The sequence below is a fragment of the Urocitellus parryii genome, chromosome 12 (genome assembly GCF_045843805.1).
Source record: "Urocitellus parryii isolate mUroPar1 chromosome 12, mUroPar1.hap1, whole genome shotgun sequence".
Taxonomy (NCBI): domain Eukaryota; kingdom Metazoa; phylum Chordata; class Mammalia; order Rodentia; family Sciuridae; genus Urocitellus; species Urocitellus parryii.
In genome coordinates this window covers 76,271,935-76,287,833 of record NC_135542.1, presented here as the reverse complement: position 1 = coordinate 76,287,833, position 15,899 = coordinate 76,271,935, and the positions used below count along the sequence as shown (strand labels likewise).

Sequence of the window (15,899 nt, the reverse complement as noted above, 5' to 3'; positions counted from 1 at the left end):
AGACAAAACAAGGAAAATGTTATAGTAGTACAAAACTTAAGGAATACATCTTGTTTTGAACAGGAAATATACTTTGAGTTTACTATTTAGCAGAAATGTAGAATAACTTTTTTTATTGGTGCATTGTAGTTCCACATAACTTATTATGCCATGTTTGTACATGCACATAATTTAATGAATCATTCAGTATTGTATTGAGGTAGGCTTTTGATTAAATATAACATAAGTAGCATTTTCAATGAGATTCTCTTTGAAACATTCTGGTTTTTTTAACTAGAAATTTTTAAAATTAATTTTCACTCTTCAGTAAGTATATCGAATATATTGATATTAGTATATCAAGACATTAAGAATACCTCCCATGGAATTTTACTGTGTGGTTCAAATCTTGGCTCTGCTTCTTTCTAGCTATTTGACCTTGAATAAGTTATTTATTTCTCCAGGCCTTAGTTATCTGATTTTATATGGCGATATATCAGCACTTGCTTTATAAGGCTTGTTAAGAAATTTAAATTATTTAGTAAATGTATCGTGCTTAGATTACTGCTTAGCACTTTCTTTTTTAAATCAACATAAAACATGTACTTATTTTCAAAAGTCAAATACTGGTCACATTTATATTTTTTTAAAAAATCAGTACTATGTTTCTGCAATATATATATATATATATATATATATATATATATATATATATATATATATATATATAAAATTTTTTTTTTCTTTTTGGTACTAGGAATTGAACCCCCGGGGCTTTCAAATACTGAGCCACATCCCCTTCCCTTTGTTATTTTTTATTTTGAAGCAAGCCCTCACTGAGTTGCTGAGCTAGCTTTTTGAACTTGTGATCCTCCAGCCTCAGCCTCCCAACTTGCTGTGCACCACAGCAGCTGGTGCTTTATATTCTTAATAGCTGTTTTTACTTTTGTAAGTAATATGTTATTGCTGCTGTGTTGTTTATCAAGTTCAGACATAATTTGTTAATTCCTTATTATGGAATGAATATTTAGCTTTCTTATCTTCACATTTGAATACTCCTTACAGCATCCGCACTTTATTTCTCTCTTTATCGTAATTTTTTTAAAAAGTGTTTGATAAGTTTGTGATAAAATATTGTTTATTTTATACTCTTCTGTAGTGTTAGTCTTTATAAATTTTCACTTTTTCTAGAGTAAACATCAGTACTGCCTTTTCTTTTGTTAAAATAGTTATGTGTCCATTGCTAATTCTGAAGGACTTTTCTTAGGTTATTTTCGTGCATTTTTCTCTTGAAATCTTTCATTCTGTGCTCTCAAAACTTGCTACACAGCCATTGTCTTGAGGCTTCCTTTTTTTGCCTTTACTCTAAGACTTTATTTTTGCTTCTCTCCTGTCTTATAATATTATTTGTTTCCCAAATCCTATGTCTCTGTTTTTTTCTTGATTTCCTGTCTCATTTTGATGGAGTATATCTTCTTTTTTAAACTCTTTCTTATTAACAATTTAACTGAATGCAAAACCAGATTGGCAATAATTTTTCTAAAAAAAAATTGAAGCTATTGCTGTCCAGAGTTTAACAGTCATTCTTCCATTGAACAGTCATGTCCTTCTATTTTGGAACATTTTCTGCTGTTTCACTATAAGGTATTATTTGGATGGAGTCTTCTGGATTTGTCCTACTAATCATTTCTGTGTTTTCCTGTCCCTTTTTTTTTTTTTTTTTTTTTTTTGGTGATATTTCCTTATCCCTCCAGACAATTTTTTCAATTAAGTGCAAGCACAAATGTGTTTTCCAACCTTTTGTCACTAACAACAGATTATAAAATATAATCTGTGTCTTTTGGGATAAAAACAGTGATTGTTCTTAAAACATGTTAATTGCCCCATTACAGTAGATTTTCACAAAATTAAGATAGGAGTTCATAGAACTAAAGCACTAATTTAATTTGTTCACAATACTCTTGAAAAACTGTGGCCACATTCCTTAAAGATGTCAGGTTCTTTATCCCAGTGGCCTTTAGTTTAGCTATTTCATCACCAGTGTCAATTGATACAGTTGAAGATGGGCAAGATGTTAGGTCCTAATGAAATTTTTTTAAAATATTTTTTTTAGCTGTAGACACTTTAGTTTTACATGGCGCTGAGGATGAACCCAGTGCCTCACACATGCAAGGCAAGCGCTTTACCACTGACCTATAGCACCAGCTCCCCTAATGAAATTTTTTAAAAGATACTTTTTAAAGATTTGAATGCTATAAAGACACAGAGCACTTTGTTATATACACATTCTCTGAGGAAAAAACTTAGTAGCTTCTTAATGTGATTAGTGAATGCTAAAACAGATACTTCTTTTGCTACAGATTCACAGAAAAAAAAAATCAACCCTTCATTTTTTTTTCATGTAAAGTTTCACTTGATCTTTCCATGTGAAAATATTAGAAAAACTCCTGCATAGACTTCAAAAGGATGAATATACCTTAATCTATAATTAAACCCGATTAATGGACATTAAAGTTATTTCCTGCTCTTTGCAGTTAGAAGCACTGCAACAATGTGACCTACAGTCATCATTTCACATACATGTATTTTTCTACATAGAATGTGTTTATGATTCTGATAATTATTCCAAATGTAAAATAGGAATAAATGGATAATTTCTTAACCTGATATATACTTCCATTACTAAAAGCTAGTTTTGTACATAGGAAATACCAGAAGTATTCCCACTTAATCGGGAACATGACAAAATGCCACTAACACTGCTGTTGTTTGGTGTATTGATCAAGGCAGTTAGGTGAGATAAAAGTTGTTAATATCAAAAGGGAAATATAAAAACTATCGCTTTGATTTTTTGAAAATATTTCAAATCATGTGTTAGTAAGATATATCTTCTTTATTTCCTTCAGTGAAGGATGATTCTTGAATTCCATTTCAGATTTATTAATACTGAGTTATTAATATCATTAATGTTATTATATATTATACATACTAAATACTGTTGTTCTCTAATTACTGGATGTTGAAGCATACTTGCATACTTCAATTCCTCTAGTGATAATTTACTTAGATGATGGTTTGTTTCAGAAAAAAATTACATTGTCTCTTCATAATTTGTCTTGATTCCTTTTTTAACTTTTGTTTTGTATTTGATATTTTCTTTACATTTTTGGTGCTTCATATAAGTAACCGGATACGGTAGCATAAGTCCCAGCTACTTGGGAGGCTGAGACAGGAGACTTGCTTGAGTCCAGGAGTGTGAAGCCAACCTGGGCAACATAGCAAGACCTTGTCTCAGAAACAAAAAAAGAAAAAGATTTAACAAGTTGTCAATTCAGTAAAAGAAAGGATCGACAAATGATGTTATAAACTGGCTATCCACATGCAAAAAAGTTATAGTGGATCCCTAACTCACACCATGTACAAAACAACTCAAAATGAATAAAGAACTAAACATAGGAGTTAAAAACATAAAACCCTGAGGGAAAACACAGGTGTAAATGTTCATGACTTTGGATTAGGCAGGGATATCTTAGATATGAAATAAAAAGAAAAAATAAATAAATTGAATTTCATCAAAATTAAAAACTAATGTTTTTCAGAGAATACTACTATAAAGTGAAGACAACCTACAAAATGGGAGAAAATATTGCAAATCATATAAGGAATTGGTACCCAATACCTCAATGTAACAACCCAGTTTTGAGATGAACAAGTATTTGAATAGACATTTCTCCAAAGAAAATACATAAAATACATAAATATTTAGCATTATTAGCCTGCTAAGGAAATACAAAACTACAATAAAGTACCACTTCACACCCATTAGGATGATTGTAATTTTAACAAAAACTGGACAAAAGCAGTGTTGGCAAGGTTGCAAAGAAATTGTGACCCACTTGCTGATGGGAGGTAAAAATGCAGCAGCTTCAGAGTACAGTCTGGTAGTTCCCCAGAAAATTAAACACACAAGTTAGCCATGTGATTCCAGCAATTCCACATCCCAGTATATATTCAAGAAAACTGAAACATGTACATGAATGTTAATAGCAGCATTATTCAGAATAGCCAAAAAGTGTCCATCTGCTATGCTAATGACTAGTTTAATAAAATGTGGTATATCCAAATAATGGTTATTATTCAGATATGAAGAGGAATGATATGCTGATATATGCTACAATATAGATTAAACTTCGAAAACAAGCAAAGTAAACCAATCACAAAAGCCATACACCACAAATCCAATGGAAAAAAGACTCGGACAGACCCTGGAAAGTGACTGTTAATGCGGTTTGAGACTTTTAGGAATAGGGGAGGGTGATGGAATTAGTAGTGATGGTGCATTAGTAATGATGGTTGTAATTTACTAAAATTGCTGAATTGTATACTTTAAAAGGGTGATTTTTATGATGTGGACTTAGAGCAGTACTTTGGGGAAGGTAGTTTAGTTTAACCACCCACTTAAATGGCTCCAATGGCTTGGGTAGGAACTAATTGTTACAGCATAGCTAGTCTACCACACCTGGGAAGTATAAGCTTCACTGAGGTGTTCTGAGCCTGAAAAAGAAAGTGGGGGGATGCCTGCTCAGTTTTGCAGAAAAGTTTATCCCATTTTCATCCTGGCATCTTACCTTTGCCCTTTACTTTGCCTTAAGTCCGAAAGTTCTTTATAGAGTTATTTTCTCTATAGAGTCTATTTTCTTTATAAATGGTGGTGATGGAAGCCAACACAGATTTCGTGGCTATCAGAGGGACAGAATCAATGACCTGTTTGTCTGTTTTACTTGTCTTCCCTCTTTTCCCCCACTGTTTTTGTACCTTTGCTGTTGAGTCTTCTGAAGTTCTCTAAGAAAAATCTCATTCTCATTTCTTTATCTCATTATAGATACTTAGTTCTGGTTTCTATTAGAAGAGTTACCTTGTCTCTGATTTTTCTTGTCCAAATATTCCTTAGCTTTCCTATGCTGTTTTTCCCTCTTCCATTTCTTTGAGGGTAAATTTCTTTCACTTCAGTGAAGTTTTAGAAGGCAGAAGTAAATGCATTTATCGATCTTCCAACAGCTATGGTCAATGTAAGTTCTCAGATGTAATGATTTTTAAAAATTAGTGCTAAGAAAAAACTAGATGAATTTATAGTGCAGAAATCCTTAATAACTTCACATCTTATCCATATAATATTCCACATACAAAAATGGTTTTCAACTTTATTAATAAGAAAAATCATTATAAAAAATGAAATTTTTAAGAGAATACTCCTTGAAAACAATCCAAACGTCAACAGAAAATGTTTGATGGGTGAGTCCATACAATGGAATACAAAAGTTTTAAAAGAATAAAATGGAATTTATGTGCTAACATCAGAACCTTTCTACCATGTATTTTAAGTGGAACATGATTGTGGGTACCTGTACTTATTAACAACTTGATATTAAAACAATAAATTTCTGGATGTATATATTAAAAATATGGAATCTATCCAACTTCATAGGGTACATCTGGATTATATAAGCCTTTTGACTTCCAACATTTCACTTTTTGTATTCTTATTTTTATTGTAAACATGATTTTTAAATGTATGTTTTTGGTATGTATATGCATTGAAATATGAATAAAATTCAAAATTAAATTGTTTTGGTGGGCTTTTCAGACAATTTATTAATCTTAAGCCAAAAAATATCATTTAGGTGTTAACCATTTGAGACTGAAATATTTGTACATTATGGTACATCTTCTTAAGCATAATTAAAATGTATTGGTAACTCACGGTCATCTTTGTGAATATCACTGATGCCTTTTTATGCTGTAGTTCTTCTTTCTTCTCTCCCAATTTGTGTGACTTATAAACCAAATAACAGAAATAATGATAAATGGTAGCTAAGAGCACTTACCGAACACTACATACCAAGTGCTTTATATCTTGTGTTTTCAATCTAATTTTCAACTAGTTCAGTAAGATCTAAATACTTCTACTATGCAAATTTTACAGATGAAGAAAACTGAATATAAAAATATTAAATCATTTGCCTAGGTTCCTGCAGATATATAGTAAAAACATTACAATTTGAACTCAAGACTACAATCAATGTATTAATATGCTGCCTCTTGCTTACTGGAACTTCAGACCCATCTATGACTTTGCTGAGAAAGAAGTAGGATTCTCACAAATATATTTAGTTCACAGACATATAATAACTATTCTAGGTGCTCAAAGCCCTTTTTTGATGAACAGTAATGTTTTACTTATGTTCTGAAAAAATGTTAACACCAGATGCCTATATTCTTAGGTATGAAGGATGAGTTATACTTCAGCTGTATTTGTTCATCCACTACAGGTCTGAAGGGTTTGAACTAAATAATGTTTACACTTAGCCCTCTTAACCTGTGGAACATTTGTTAAGTTTCATGGAGTTAGTTCAAAGTAATTGCAATTCTGTGCACTGCTACAATTTTCTGGAGAGTACAGAGCTTCAATTGGACTTTAAAAGGAGTCCGTTGTTCATAAAAGGTCAAAACCTTGAATTGCCTCATCCTTATTTTCAGTTATTAGCTTTTAGTAACCAGGTGATGTTACTGGTTAGTGATGTCTTCAGCCTTTCAAACTATTCTTCAAAAGCAGAATGAAAACAATGTGTACTAAGTAATAAAATACACACATGAACAGACTACAGACTTCATTTCCCCACAGTGAAGTTTTGCTGAATTGAATTGAGTTCTGAGGTTTCATTAAAAATCTAAGAAATAGTAGAAAAGCTGAGGATTACTGAGTATGCTACCAATTAGAACTCAGTAAATGTTCATGATTTCAGGCAGTTCCTTTCTTAAATTCCAATGTGTTAATATCAGATATGTCTGATTTAGAAAAATAGTTTCTAATATCTTTTAGTGAAAACATTTGTACTAATAATTGTACCAATAAGTTTTTTTTTTTAAGTTACCTGTTTAAAACATTTTTTTAATTCTTCAATAGGGAAGTTTGGTTGGCTTAGTGGATTATCCAGATGATGAAGAGGAAGATGAAGAAGAAGAAACATCCCCCAGGAAAAGACCTCGTCTTGGCTCATAAAATATTTACTGGGGGACTCCCAACGTGTGGTCTTCTTACTAAAATGCTGCAACTGTTCAATGAGTGTAAAAATCTGAATCAGAAAGCTTTCTCACTTGAACTTATAAATATACAAGGAGTAGCAGAAGATCCTCAGTATATCATCTAGGAGAGTTTAGTTCTGTAAAAAAAAGAAAAAAAGGAAAAAAAAAAAAGGATTCCCAGGAACTTGATTGCTTGCTAGGATTAAGGGGTTTGCCTTTTCAGGCTGTAAAAAATGGGGAAAAAAAAGAATTTTTTTTTAATTTAAAAAAAAAAAAAAAAGGCTAGTTACCAGAACCTGGGAGATAGTTTCTCAGCAAGGAAAGTCTCAGGTTTGGGGGAGGGAAAAGGTTGGTAAAATAATATTAATGCAGGGTTGCTCTGGGGGGTATCCAGTCTAGAAAAACGTTACAAAACTTCAGTTGCAAACCCAATAACATTACTTGTATAATGGTGCTGGCCATGTTATTGTTTTAATCAGTTGCCTCTTTTTAAAAAAAAAAATATGGAAAACAAATAGAACTATCAAAAAAAAGAAGAAGAAGAAGAAGTAGTAGTCAAGCTTTTGGGACCATTTCTTTGAAGACTTCACAGAAATTCAGCCTTTTGAGTAGTTGGAGGGAGATACACCCTGTATTACAGCACACGTTAAATTTTCTACACCAAGAATTTTCAGTATGTATTTTGACAAAAATAAGCTGCATTCAAAATGGATAGTTTTGTTAATAAAATTTTTAAATCAGCACTTTTGAGATAATAGTAGCCATGAAAACAGTTAGTATTCCATAATGATCCTCTTCAGAATCTTGGAAATGGACAGAACAGAATGTTTTTCAGTAACCTACCAGTACAATCCTTTGTAGAAGATAAATTCTGAAGTCCCTTTTTGCTTTGTTAGTAAAAAGTGTTTATCTTCAGAGCTGCAGGCAAGTATTAAAGCATAATTTATAAAGACTAATTTGAAAAAAAAAACAGTGCTGAATTGTAGTATTTAATATCTAGAAGCCATTTTGATCCAAGGAGTTAAGTGTCAAGTCACATGCAGTACAGGAAACTTTCCCACAAGCAGACAAGGGTGTATGTAATACAAACAGCTGCTTTTTTAAAAGACTAAAAGCACATTCCATGTACGTAAAGGAATTTAAAATAACAAATTGAGGCAAACAGTTACAATGTTTTATTTTTAGAACAGCAGTTAACTGTAAATATTTTAATGTTAGTTTGCTCATCTATGATCTGAGATCATGCTGAGATGAGAAAAATGTTCCCAAACTACAATTTAATGCATTTGGAAAAAAAAAATCTAAAAATAGTAATTCCAGCTACAGTCTTTAGATCACCTTTGTAATGTGTTAATGGGTCCATTTTTTCCTGGAATAGCTTAAACTGAAGCAGTTTCCCCTGTTTTGGAGATTTTGTAGTTAATTTTAATTTTGGCTATTATTTGGAAAAGATGGGCTGTCTGTGTAGATATGAAGTATAGTTTTTCCATAAAACAGATGTTTATTTTGTATTAAAAATACCACTGTACTTGTTTTACACCATTTGTATACATGTGGTGATATTAATGCTGAACTGTAAAATTCAGGAATTAAAATGTGACCCTGTAATTCCATGATTGATGCTTGTGTTTGTTTTATGGTAAATATAAATTAACTCCATTTTAAATTATCTTTTAAAAGCCAATAAAATTATCATCCATAAATTTATTATAAGCCACTAGATCATACAACAGTCTGAATGAAAGCCCTAAACCAATAAAGGTCAACTGCACTTTTAACATCACTGATTACTTATAGAAAGTGAGCCTTGGGCAAGTAGAATCTCAGCACCAAAGATCACAGCAAAAAGCTATTCTTACTTCTTTGATTACAGGTATACATACAATAAAAACCTTACAATTTCATAACACAAGTGAGGTTATTTTCAACCAAGATCATATAAACACTCTTTCAAGCAAGTTTTATCAAGCTTCTTAGTTTTTATTAAATTCCTTCTTATAATCTAAAAGCAGCCCAAACCTAAAATATTTCCCTATTTATTCTTGACTCAGTTTTTTAAGTTCCAGTAGGAAGTTATCTTTGTATCTTATGAATACTTAAATTTTCCTTTTTAAAAAACCGACTTGAGTCTCAAACTTTTAAATCAACTTCATCATGGAAACCTTATAGCAGAAATGTGAATGTTTTCTTGAAATACAGGATGAGTTTTCATGGTACATATCTTATCCACATGAGAATAAAACATACCTTGATAGCTCAACTATAGGAGTCCACATTCACTGCCACCTTAAATAACTGCCCTCAGGCAGATCCTTATTTTCACTCATTGAAGCAAACCAGAGCCCACATTTGTATACCTTAGGTCCTCTTAAAATATCTGTAAATGTAGTGAATATAAAAGCTATTTTTAATTAAAAATTATATGAAATTATTCTGTTTTAAGCACTAGGTTTCTTCATCCATCTAGTGATAAAAATGTAGGGCTGGGGCTGTAGCTCATTGGTAGAGCGCCCGCCTCACACGTGTGGGGCACTGGGTTCAATCTTAAGCACCACATAAAAAGTAAATATATTGTGTCCAACTAAAAAAATATTTTTAAATTAAAAAATGTTAACCAATGTAGAATACTTTTTTGCAGTTTGGAGTTTAAATTCGATAAATAAAATGAGCACTACTTTTTTTTTTTTTTTAATATCACCCAACTGTAATTGGAAACTTAAAAGGGATACCAAAGCTGGGCATAGTAGTACACATCTGCAGTCCCAGCAACTCAGGGGGCTGAGACAGGAGGATCACAAGTTCAAGGCCAGCCCCACGAACTTCATGAAACCTTGTCTCAAATACAAAAAGGGTTGGGATTATGGGTCACTGGTAAAGTGCTCCTGAGTTTGATCCCTAGTACCACAAAAAAACATACAGATACCTGTATTTCGTTTAACAGACTACAGAAAACTTTTCTAGGGTCTTTTTTTAAAAAACCTACACCAGGTGGTAGCACTTCCCTCAACAAGCTCAGGCAGTTGTTCCCTTTGTTTCATAGTAGCTTTTCAAAAAAGTGTGGCTGAGTATTAACATTTATCACCTCAATTTTCCAAGTCCTAGTTATCCTGCTTATTCAAGTGTACATGGTAAATATTCAGTTAAGACTGCCCAAGGTATCTTCACTTTTCATTGGATTGCTTCCCACCAGGTAAACCCATAACTATTTTAGCCCAACCACTAGTTTACATATAACTACCATGCATCTTTAAAAAATGAAAATAATTTTGATAATGTAACCTCCCATTGCTCCATATTATAAAATTAAAATCCTCACATTCCCTTCAAGGCCCTACATAATATGAATAATCCCCCACCTATTTCCAATTTCATATGCTAACCCTCTCCACTCATTCTATATATATTCCAGTTCTTCAGTGTGTGCTTTATTTTTTTCCTGCTGAAGGACCTGAGTTATTCCTTCCCTCCATGCAATTACCCTTCCAATCAGCTTAAACATTACATGCTCAAGGAAGTTTAACCAACGTGCTTTATGGCACTCTTCACTATTCCTTTTTAATTTTTTAAACTATTATTTTTAAAAATCTTTGGTGCTACTAGAGATTGAACCCAGGGGTGCTCTGGCACTGAGCTTCATCCCTACCCTTTTAATTTTTGAGACAGGGTCTAGCTTAGTTGCCTAGGCTGGCCTCAAACTAACAATTATCCTGCCTGAGCCTCCCAAGTAGCTGGTATTACAGGTGTGTGTCACCCAGCTTGCACTCTTCCTTTCTAACACTTTGCTCTTTGGGCATTCTTCACAAACTCCAGGAAAACAGAGATCCCTTTAACCTACTTATAGGTGTCCAAGTCAGAATGAATGAACGCACTATCAACTAGTTTCTATACCCTCTAAGAGAAAACATTACCCCAAAATTTGTATTAAATTAATTAGTACAAGTAGCTGCCTTATGCACTGTCCTTCACTTCAAATGTTTACTATGATGAGCTTATATTTGCATTTAGAAAAGCAGGTATTTACTTAAAACTAACAGTCTTGGTTTAAGGATTAATAATTTATTTTTAAGAAAATTTGGACTTTTGCTAATTTTTAATTATTACTTATTAATAACTTCTTCTTTAAGTTTCTCTGCAAGCAATCGCCTCTTTAGTAGTGTTTGTTTCTCCTCTGCTGTCATTTCTGGTTTCTCTGTCATTTCCTTTAAAAAAAGAAAAAAAGAAAAGAGAAAAGAAAAGAAAGAAAAGAAAAAATTGGCTACAATATAAAATGGGTTCATTTGTATTTGTCTAAAATTCCCAACATATAGCCTCAAAAAAAAACAAAAGACTAAGGACTTTGGGGGGCGGGGGGTGGACAATAAAGTAGTTTCCTTAAATCTTTTTGTAAAAATCTCTTAAAGTCTCTTAGAGGTGGTGGCTCAGATATTGACAGGACATTTCAAACATTTCAGATGGCTTAGGTAAGACAGACCACTGACCCCTTATGAACTCAGAGCAAGGCAAGTAAAAAAAAAAAAAAAGAAAGAAAGAAAGAAAAAAAGAAACTGCTGTTATTTCTACCTCACAAAATCATCACAACTCACTCTTCCTAGAAAAGATGTAGCCACTGTTGCACTAGCAGGGTGGTTAATATGAATGAACCTATAAGCAAAATTCATTAGAGGCTCTTCTGCACATAATCTGATTTTGAGAATTCTACCTCTAGATATAAAATTTAAGCATACTAAGGCTAACCGTACCTCTACCTCCCCCGCAGGCTTTCCTTTTTGCTCCGTATTTTGGACCTGCTTAGTCCTTATATCCTTTCTCATGGACATCAACTTGTCTCTCTTCTGCTTGAGATAGTGCTCTCGTTGCCGCAGCTCTTCTGTTCCAAGAGCTGACAAGTTCTGGGTCAAATAACAGAAGAAACTATATAAATTCACATCCACATAGCAAGTGGCAACAATACTTAATTAGATTCAATTAGAAGTTTGAGTTCAAGATCACAAGAAAAGTCTTCTGTGTGGCTGTTTACATTGTTCCTAGTACTTTGTCATTTAACACAAGTTATTAAAAACTGATATAGTGGGGCTGGAGTTGTGGCTCAAGTGGTAGAACGCTTGCCTAGCATGTATGAGGCACATGTATGAGGTTCGATTCTCAGCACCATATATAAATAAATGAATAAAACAAAGGTCCATCTATGTCTAAAAAATATTTTTTTAAAAAATTATGTAGTTTTTTACTTACTGCTATTGGTCCTTCAATGTTTGCATGTTCTAAGCCAGGAATCTTCAGGCTTTTTTGTGGGAGGGAGGAAGTTTCAGGCATCATTTCCACTTTTCTTGCCAAAGGTTGCACTGACGGATTAGCAAAATGCACTTTAACTTCTGGCAGCAATTAGACAATGATACCAGTTAGAAATATTAGAGAAATGTTAAGAACTAAGATAGAGTCACCAAAATGAGGTTACAATAATACTTGATTTTTCTTCATATTTATTCAACCAACACGTATTCATTGTCTACACTATACCAAGCATTTGGTGAGAATAATAAACATGGTCTCTGTTCATCCTTAAGAAACTTGGACCACAATTTCTATTACGAATAATGACATTTCAACAAATAACAAGCTCCTACTGATTTTTAGAGGTTTTTTTGGGAGGGGCGGGGGTAGCAGGAATTGAACACAGGGGCACTCGACCACTGAGCCACATCTCTAGCCCTATTTTGTATTTTATTTAGGGACAGGGTCTCACTGTGTTGCTTAGCGCCTCACTTTCTCTGAAGCTGGCTTTGAACTCGATCCTCCTGCCTTAGCCTCCCAAGTCGCCAGGATTACAGGCATGCACCACTGCGCCCAGCCAAGCTCCTACTGTTTGTACAGTACTATAGCTACAAAAAGATAACCCTTGTTTAAAAGATTAGAACCACTTTCTGATATAATAAAAGGGTGCTACATAATCCAAATAAATAGTACACAAATTCTTCAATATGTAATTGGCTTCCAATTTTTTCTTGTAGGTAAAATAAGTAACTGTACATTTATAGAAAATTACTATAGGGGCTGGAGTTGTGGCTCAGTGATGGAGCACTTGCTTAGCAAGTGTGAGGCAATGGATTCGATCCTCAGCACCATGTAAAAATCAATACATAAAATAAAGGTATTGTGTTCATCTACAACTTAAAAAAAAATTCAAAGAAAATTACTGTAAAGCTAAAGGATTTTTTACTTTACAACAGTAGCTACCAGTATTATCAATAACTTTGTATTTACATAGTGAAGATAACTATAAGCCTACAAATGCATTAAGAAAAATGTAAAGATTCTAAAACAAGCAGAAACTGGAAGCACATTTAAGTATTTAATACTTTTAGGTATTTGCTGACTGTTCCAAGAGACATCATTAACATTCTAATTGCTCCTCTGAGTCTTCTTTTTTTCTTTTTCCTAAATTTGAACCATTTTTTATTATAAGATTAGGTAATGTTGCCAGGTGTGGTGGCACATGCCTATAAATCCCAGTGGCTCAGGAAGCTGAGGGCAGGAGGATTTCGAGTTCAAAGCCAGCCTCAGCAAAAAGCAAAACAGTAAGCAACTCAGTGAGACCCTGTCTCTAAATAAAAATATAAAATAGGGCTGGGGATGTGGCTCAGTGGGCAAGAGCCCCTAAGTTCAATCCCTGGTACCCCCCCCAAAAAAAGATTAGGTTATGCTTTTCAAAGAAAGATAAAACATTTTCAGTCTAAAGTACATGGGCTTCAAAACAAAGTAGAATGAGACAAGCAAAGATATTTAAATGATGCAAAGAACTAAAAACATGATGGAGAAACATGATACCTATGTCTCTAAATGATTAATAATCTTGCCAATGTAGAAAACCAGAAAAGGAACTTTGTCTATGCAAGAAACTTGACAAAGGACCACAACCCTAGCATAGAGTGAGTAAAATGACTGCAGTGCCAGGGCATTTGAAGTAAGAAAAGCTCTACAGGCCTTTGAATGGTAAAGTAAGTCTCCATGAAAGAGCTAACTATGACAGAAATTAATGAGTTTAAACAAGTTATAGATAATATGCAGATAGAGTTAAAAGTCTTTTTTACTAATGGTGATTAGCCATTAATAAAAAGAGGTAGACTTGGCCCCCAAATATGGAACCACAGAGCTAGATAAGGGATGGTTCACTTTCTAACTCAGAAACAGGGTCTGAGTTAGTTTCGGAGGCTAGCCTTGAACTTCTGATCCTCCCAAGTTCCTGGGATTACAGGAGTGTATCATTTGTGCCCAGCCAAAATTAGGTCTTCTTAATGGATTTCCATCACTTTGCATGAACTGATTCCCTGATGTTTGCTATGCCCATTTGAAAAAATTTTTTTTGAAAATTAAAGTCATTACTTTTAAAAACATCCACCATTTTCTCTGTGTCATTAATATGTATAACTGAGTTACATGTGGCTAGAGAAAAAGTTTTTTATAGCTTCACTTACTTAGTCAGATAAGGAACTCCACAGAACAAATTTATTCAAATTATGTCAGGTGCAAACATTAAATATAAGTATTTATACTTAGGTCTGTATAAAAACAAATTTGGGTCAGCAAATTAAAACAAAGCACAGACAATTTCTAAAAGTAGGAGTTTTTGAAGATATAATTCAAGTGAGGTTATTTCTACTTAACAAACTGCAGAATATGAAAAAAAGAAAAATGGTTCGATATGCTAGGAAGAAAGACAAAAAAAATAACTTTTATAATCTTGCTTGTTTCAAAGCCCCCTATTTGTTTTAAAAACTAAGATTATACTTCCTTAAAAATCAATGGGTACTCTGCCAGGTGAGGTGGTACATGCCAATAATCCCAGCTACTCAGGAGGCTGAGACAGGAGGATCACAAGTTTGAAACCAGCCTCAGCAACTTAATGAGACTCCATCTCAAAATAAAAAGAACTGAGGATGTAAAGCATCCCTCGATCAATTCCCAGTATCTAATGATGACGACGATGATGAAGATAAGAAGAAGAAAAGAACTCCTCTAAGAAAAAAGGAATAGAGAGGATCTCACTCAACTTGATAATATCTAAAAAAAAAAAAAAAAAAAAAAAATCTAATATCTAAAAAAAAAAGCCAGATGTGGTGGCACATGCCTGGAATCTTAGCTACCTGGGAAACAGCACGAGGGTCACTTGAGCCCAGGAATTTGAGACCACTCTGGGCAACAGAGTGAGAAAACTCTGTAAGACCTGATATTATTCTTACAGGATACAAGGTAAACATATACAAATTAATCACTTTTCATAATACCAGTAATAAACAAGTAGAATTTAAATTAAAAACACATGCCCCTAAAACTAGACCCCAAATATGAAATGTTTAAATATAAAATCTAACAAAATGTGCACAAGATTTCAATTCAAGGAAAAATCTTAAAGAATTAGTCTGAGCATGGAGACACAGGCCTATAATTCCAGTTACTTAGGAGGCTGAGGCAGGAGGATTGCAAATTTGAGGCCAGTCTAGGCATATTAATGAGACCCTGTCTCAAAATGAAAAGTACCACCAAGAAAAAAAAAAAACAATCAAAACCAAAATAAATGGAGATATTCCATGTTCATGACATGACAGGAAGTTTCAATAGTGTCCAGATGAGAGGTCTTCCTAACTTAAGCCACAGATTCAATGCAATTCTAATCAAATCCCAGCAAGTTATTTTTGTGGATATCAACAAACTGATTCTCAAGTTTACATGGAAAGACAATAGTCCCAGAATAGCCAACTTAAATTGAAAACCAAAGTCGGAGGACTGACACTCAACTTCAAGACTTACTATAAACCTACAGTAATCAAAAGAGTGTGGTA

The 15,899-nt window shown here is 33.3% G+C and overlaps 2 protein-coding genes across 7 annotated transcripts in view; one reads left to right on the top strand and one right to left on the bottom strand.

The window, feature by feature from the left end:
- The window catches only part of Ppp4r3b (protein phosphatase 4 regulatory subunit 3B), a 57,234-nt gene extending 49,496 nt beyond the window's left edge, over window positions 1–7,738 (top strand). For all 3 annotated transcript variants that reach the window (XM_026399921.2, XM_026399920.2, XM_026399919.2), the window contains one exon: window positions 6,944–7,738. In XM_026399921.2, the coding sequence (XP_026255706.1) occupies window positions 6,944–7,039 (96 nt within the window). In that variant the 3' untranslated portion in view covers window positions 7,040–7,738. The remainder of the gene's footprint in view (window positions 1–6,943) is intronic.
- Window positions 1–15,899, bottom strand: part of Cfap36 (cilia and flagella associated protein 36) — a 48,530-nt gene that overhangs the window by 7,019 nt on the left and 25,612 nt on the right. Inside the window, exons 8-11 of one of the 4 annotated variants that reach the window (XM_026399923.2) lie at window positions 12,295–12,404; window positions 11,802–11,951; window positions 11,164–11,261; window positions 5,741–5,812 (exon numbers count right to left, since the gene is read on the bottom strand). In XM_026399923.2, the coding sequence (XP_026255708.1) occupies window positions 5,758–5,812; window positions 11,164–11,261; window positions 11,802–11,951; window positions 12,295–12,404 (413 nt within the window). In that variant the 3' untranslated portion in view covers window positions 5,741–5,757. Of the gene's footprint in view, window positions 1–5,740; window positions 5,813–8,082; window positions 11,262–11,801; window positions 11,952–12,294; window positions 12,435–15,899 lie in introns of those variants that run through there. The other 3 variants (XM_026399922.2, XM_026399926.2, XM_026399925.2) reach the window with 3 other exon arrangements.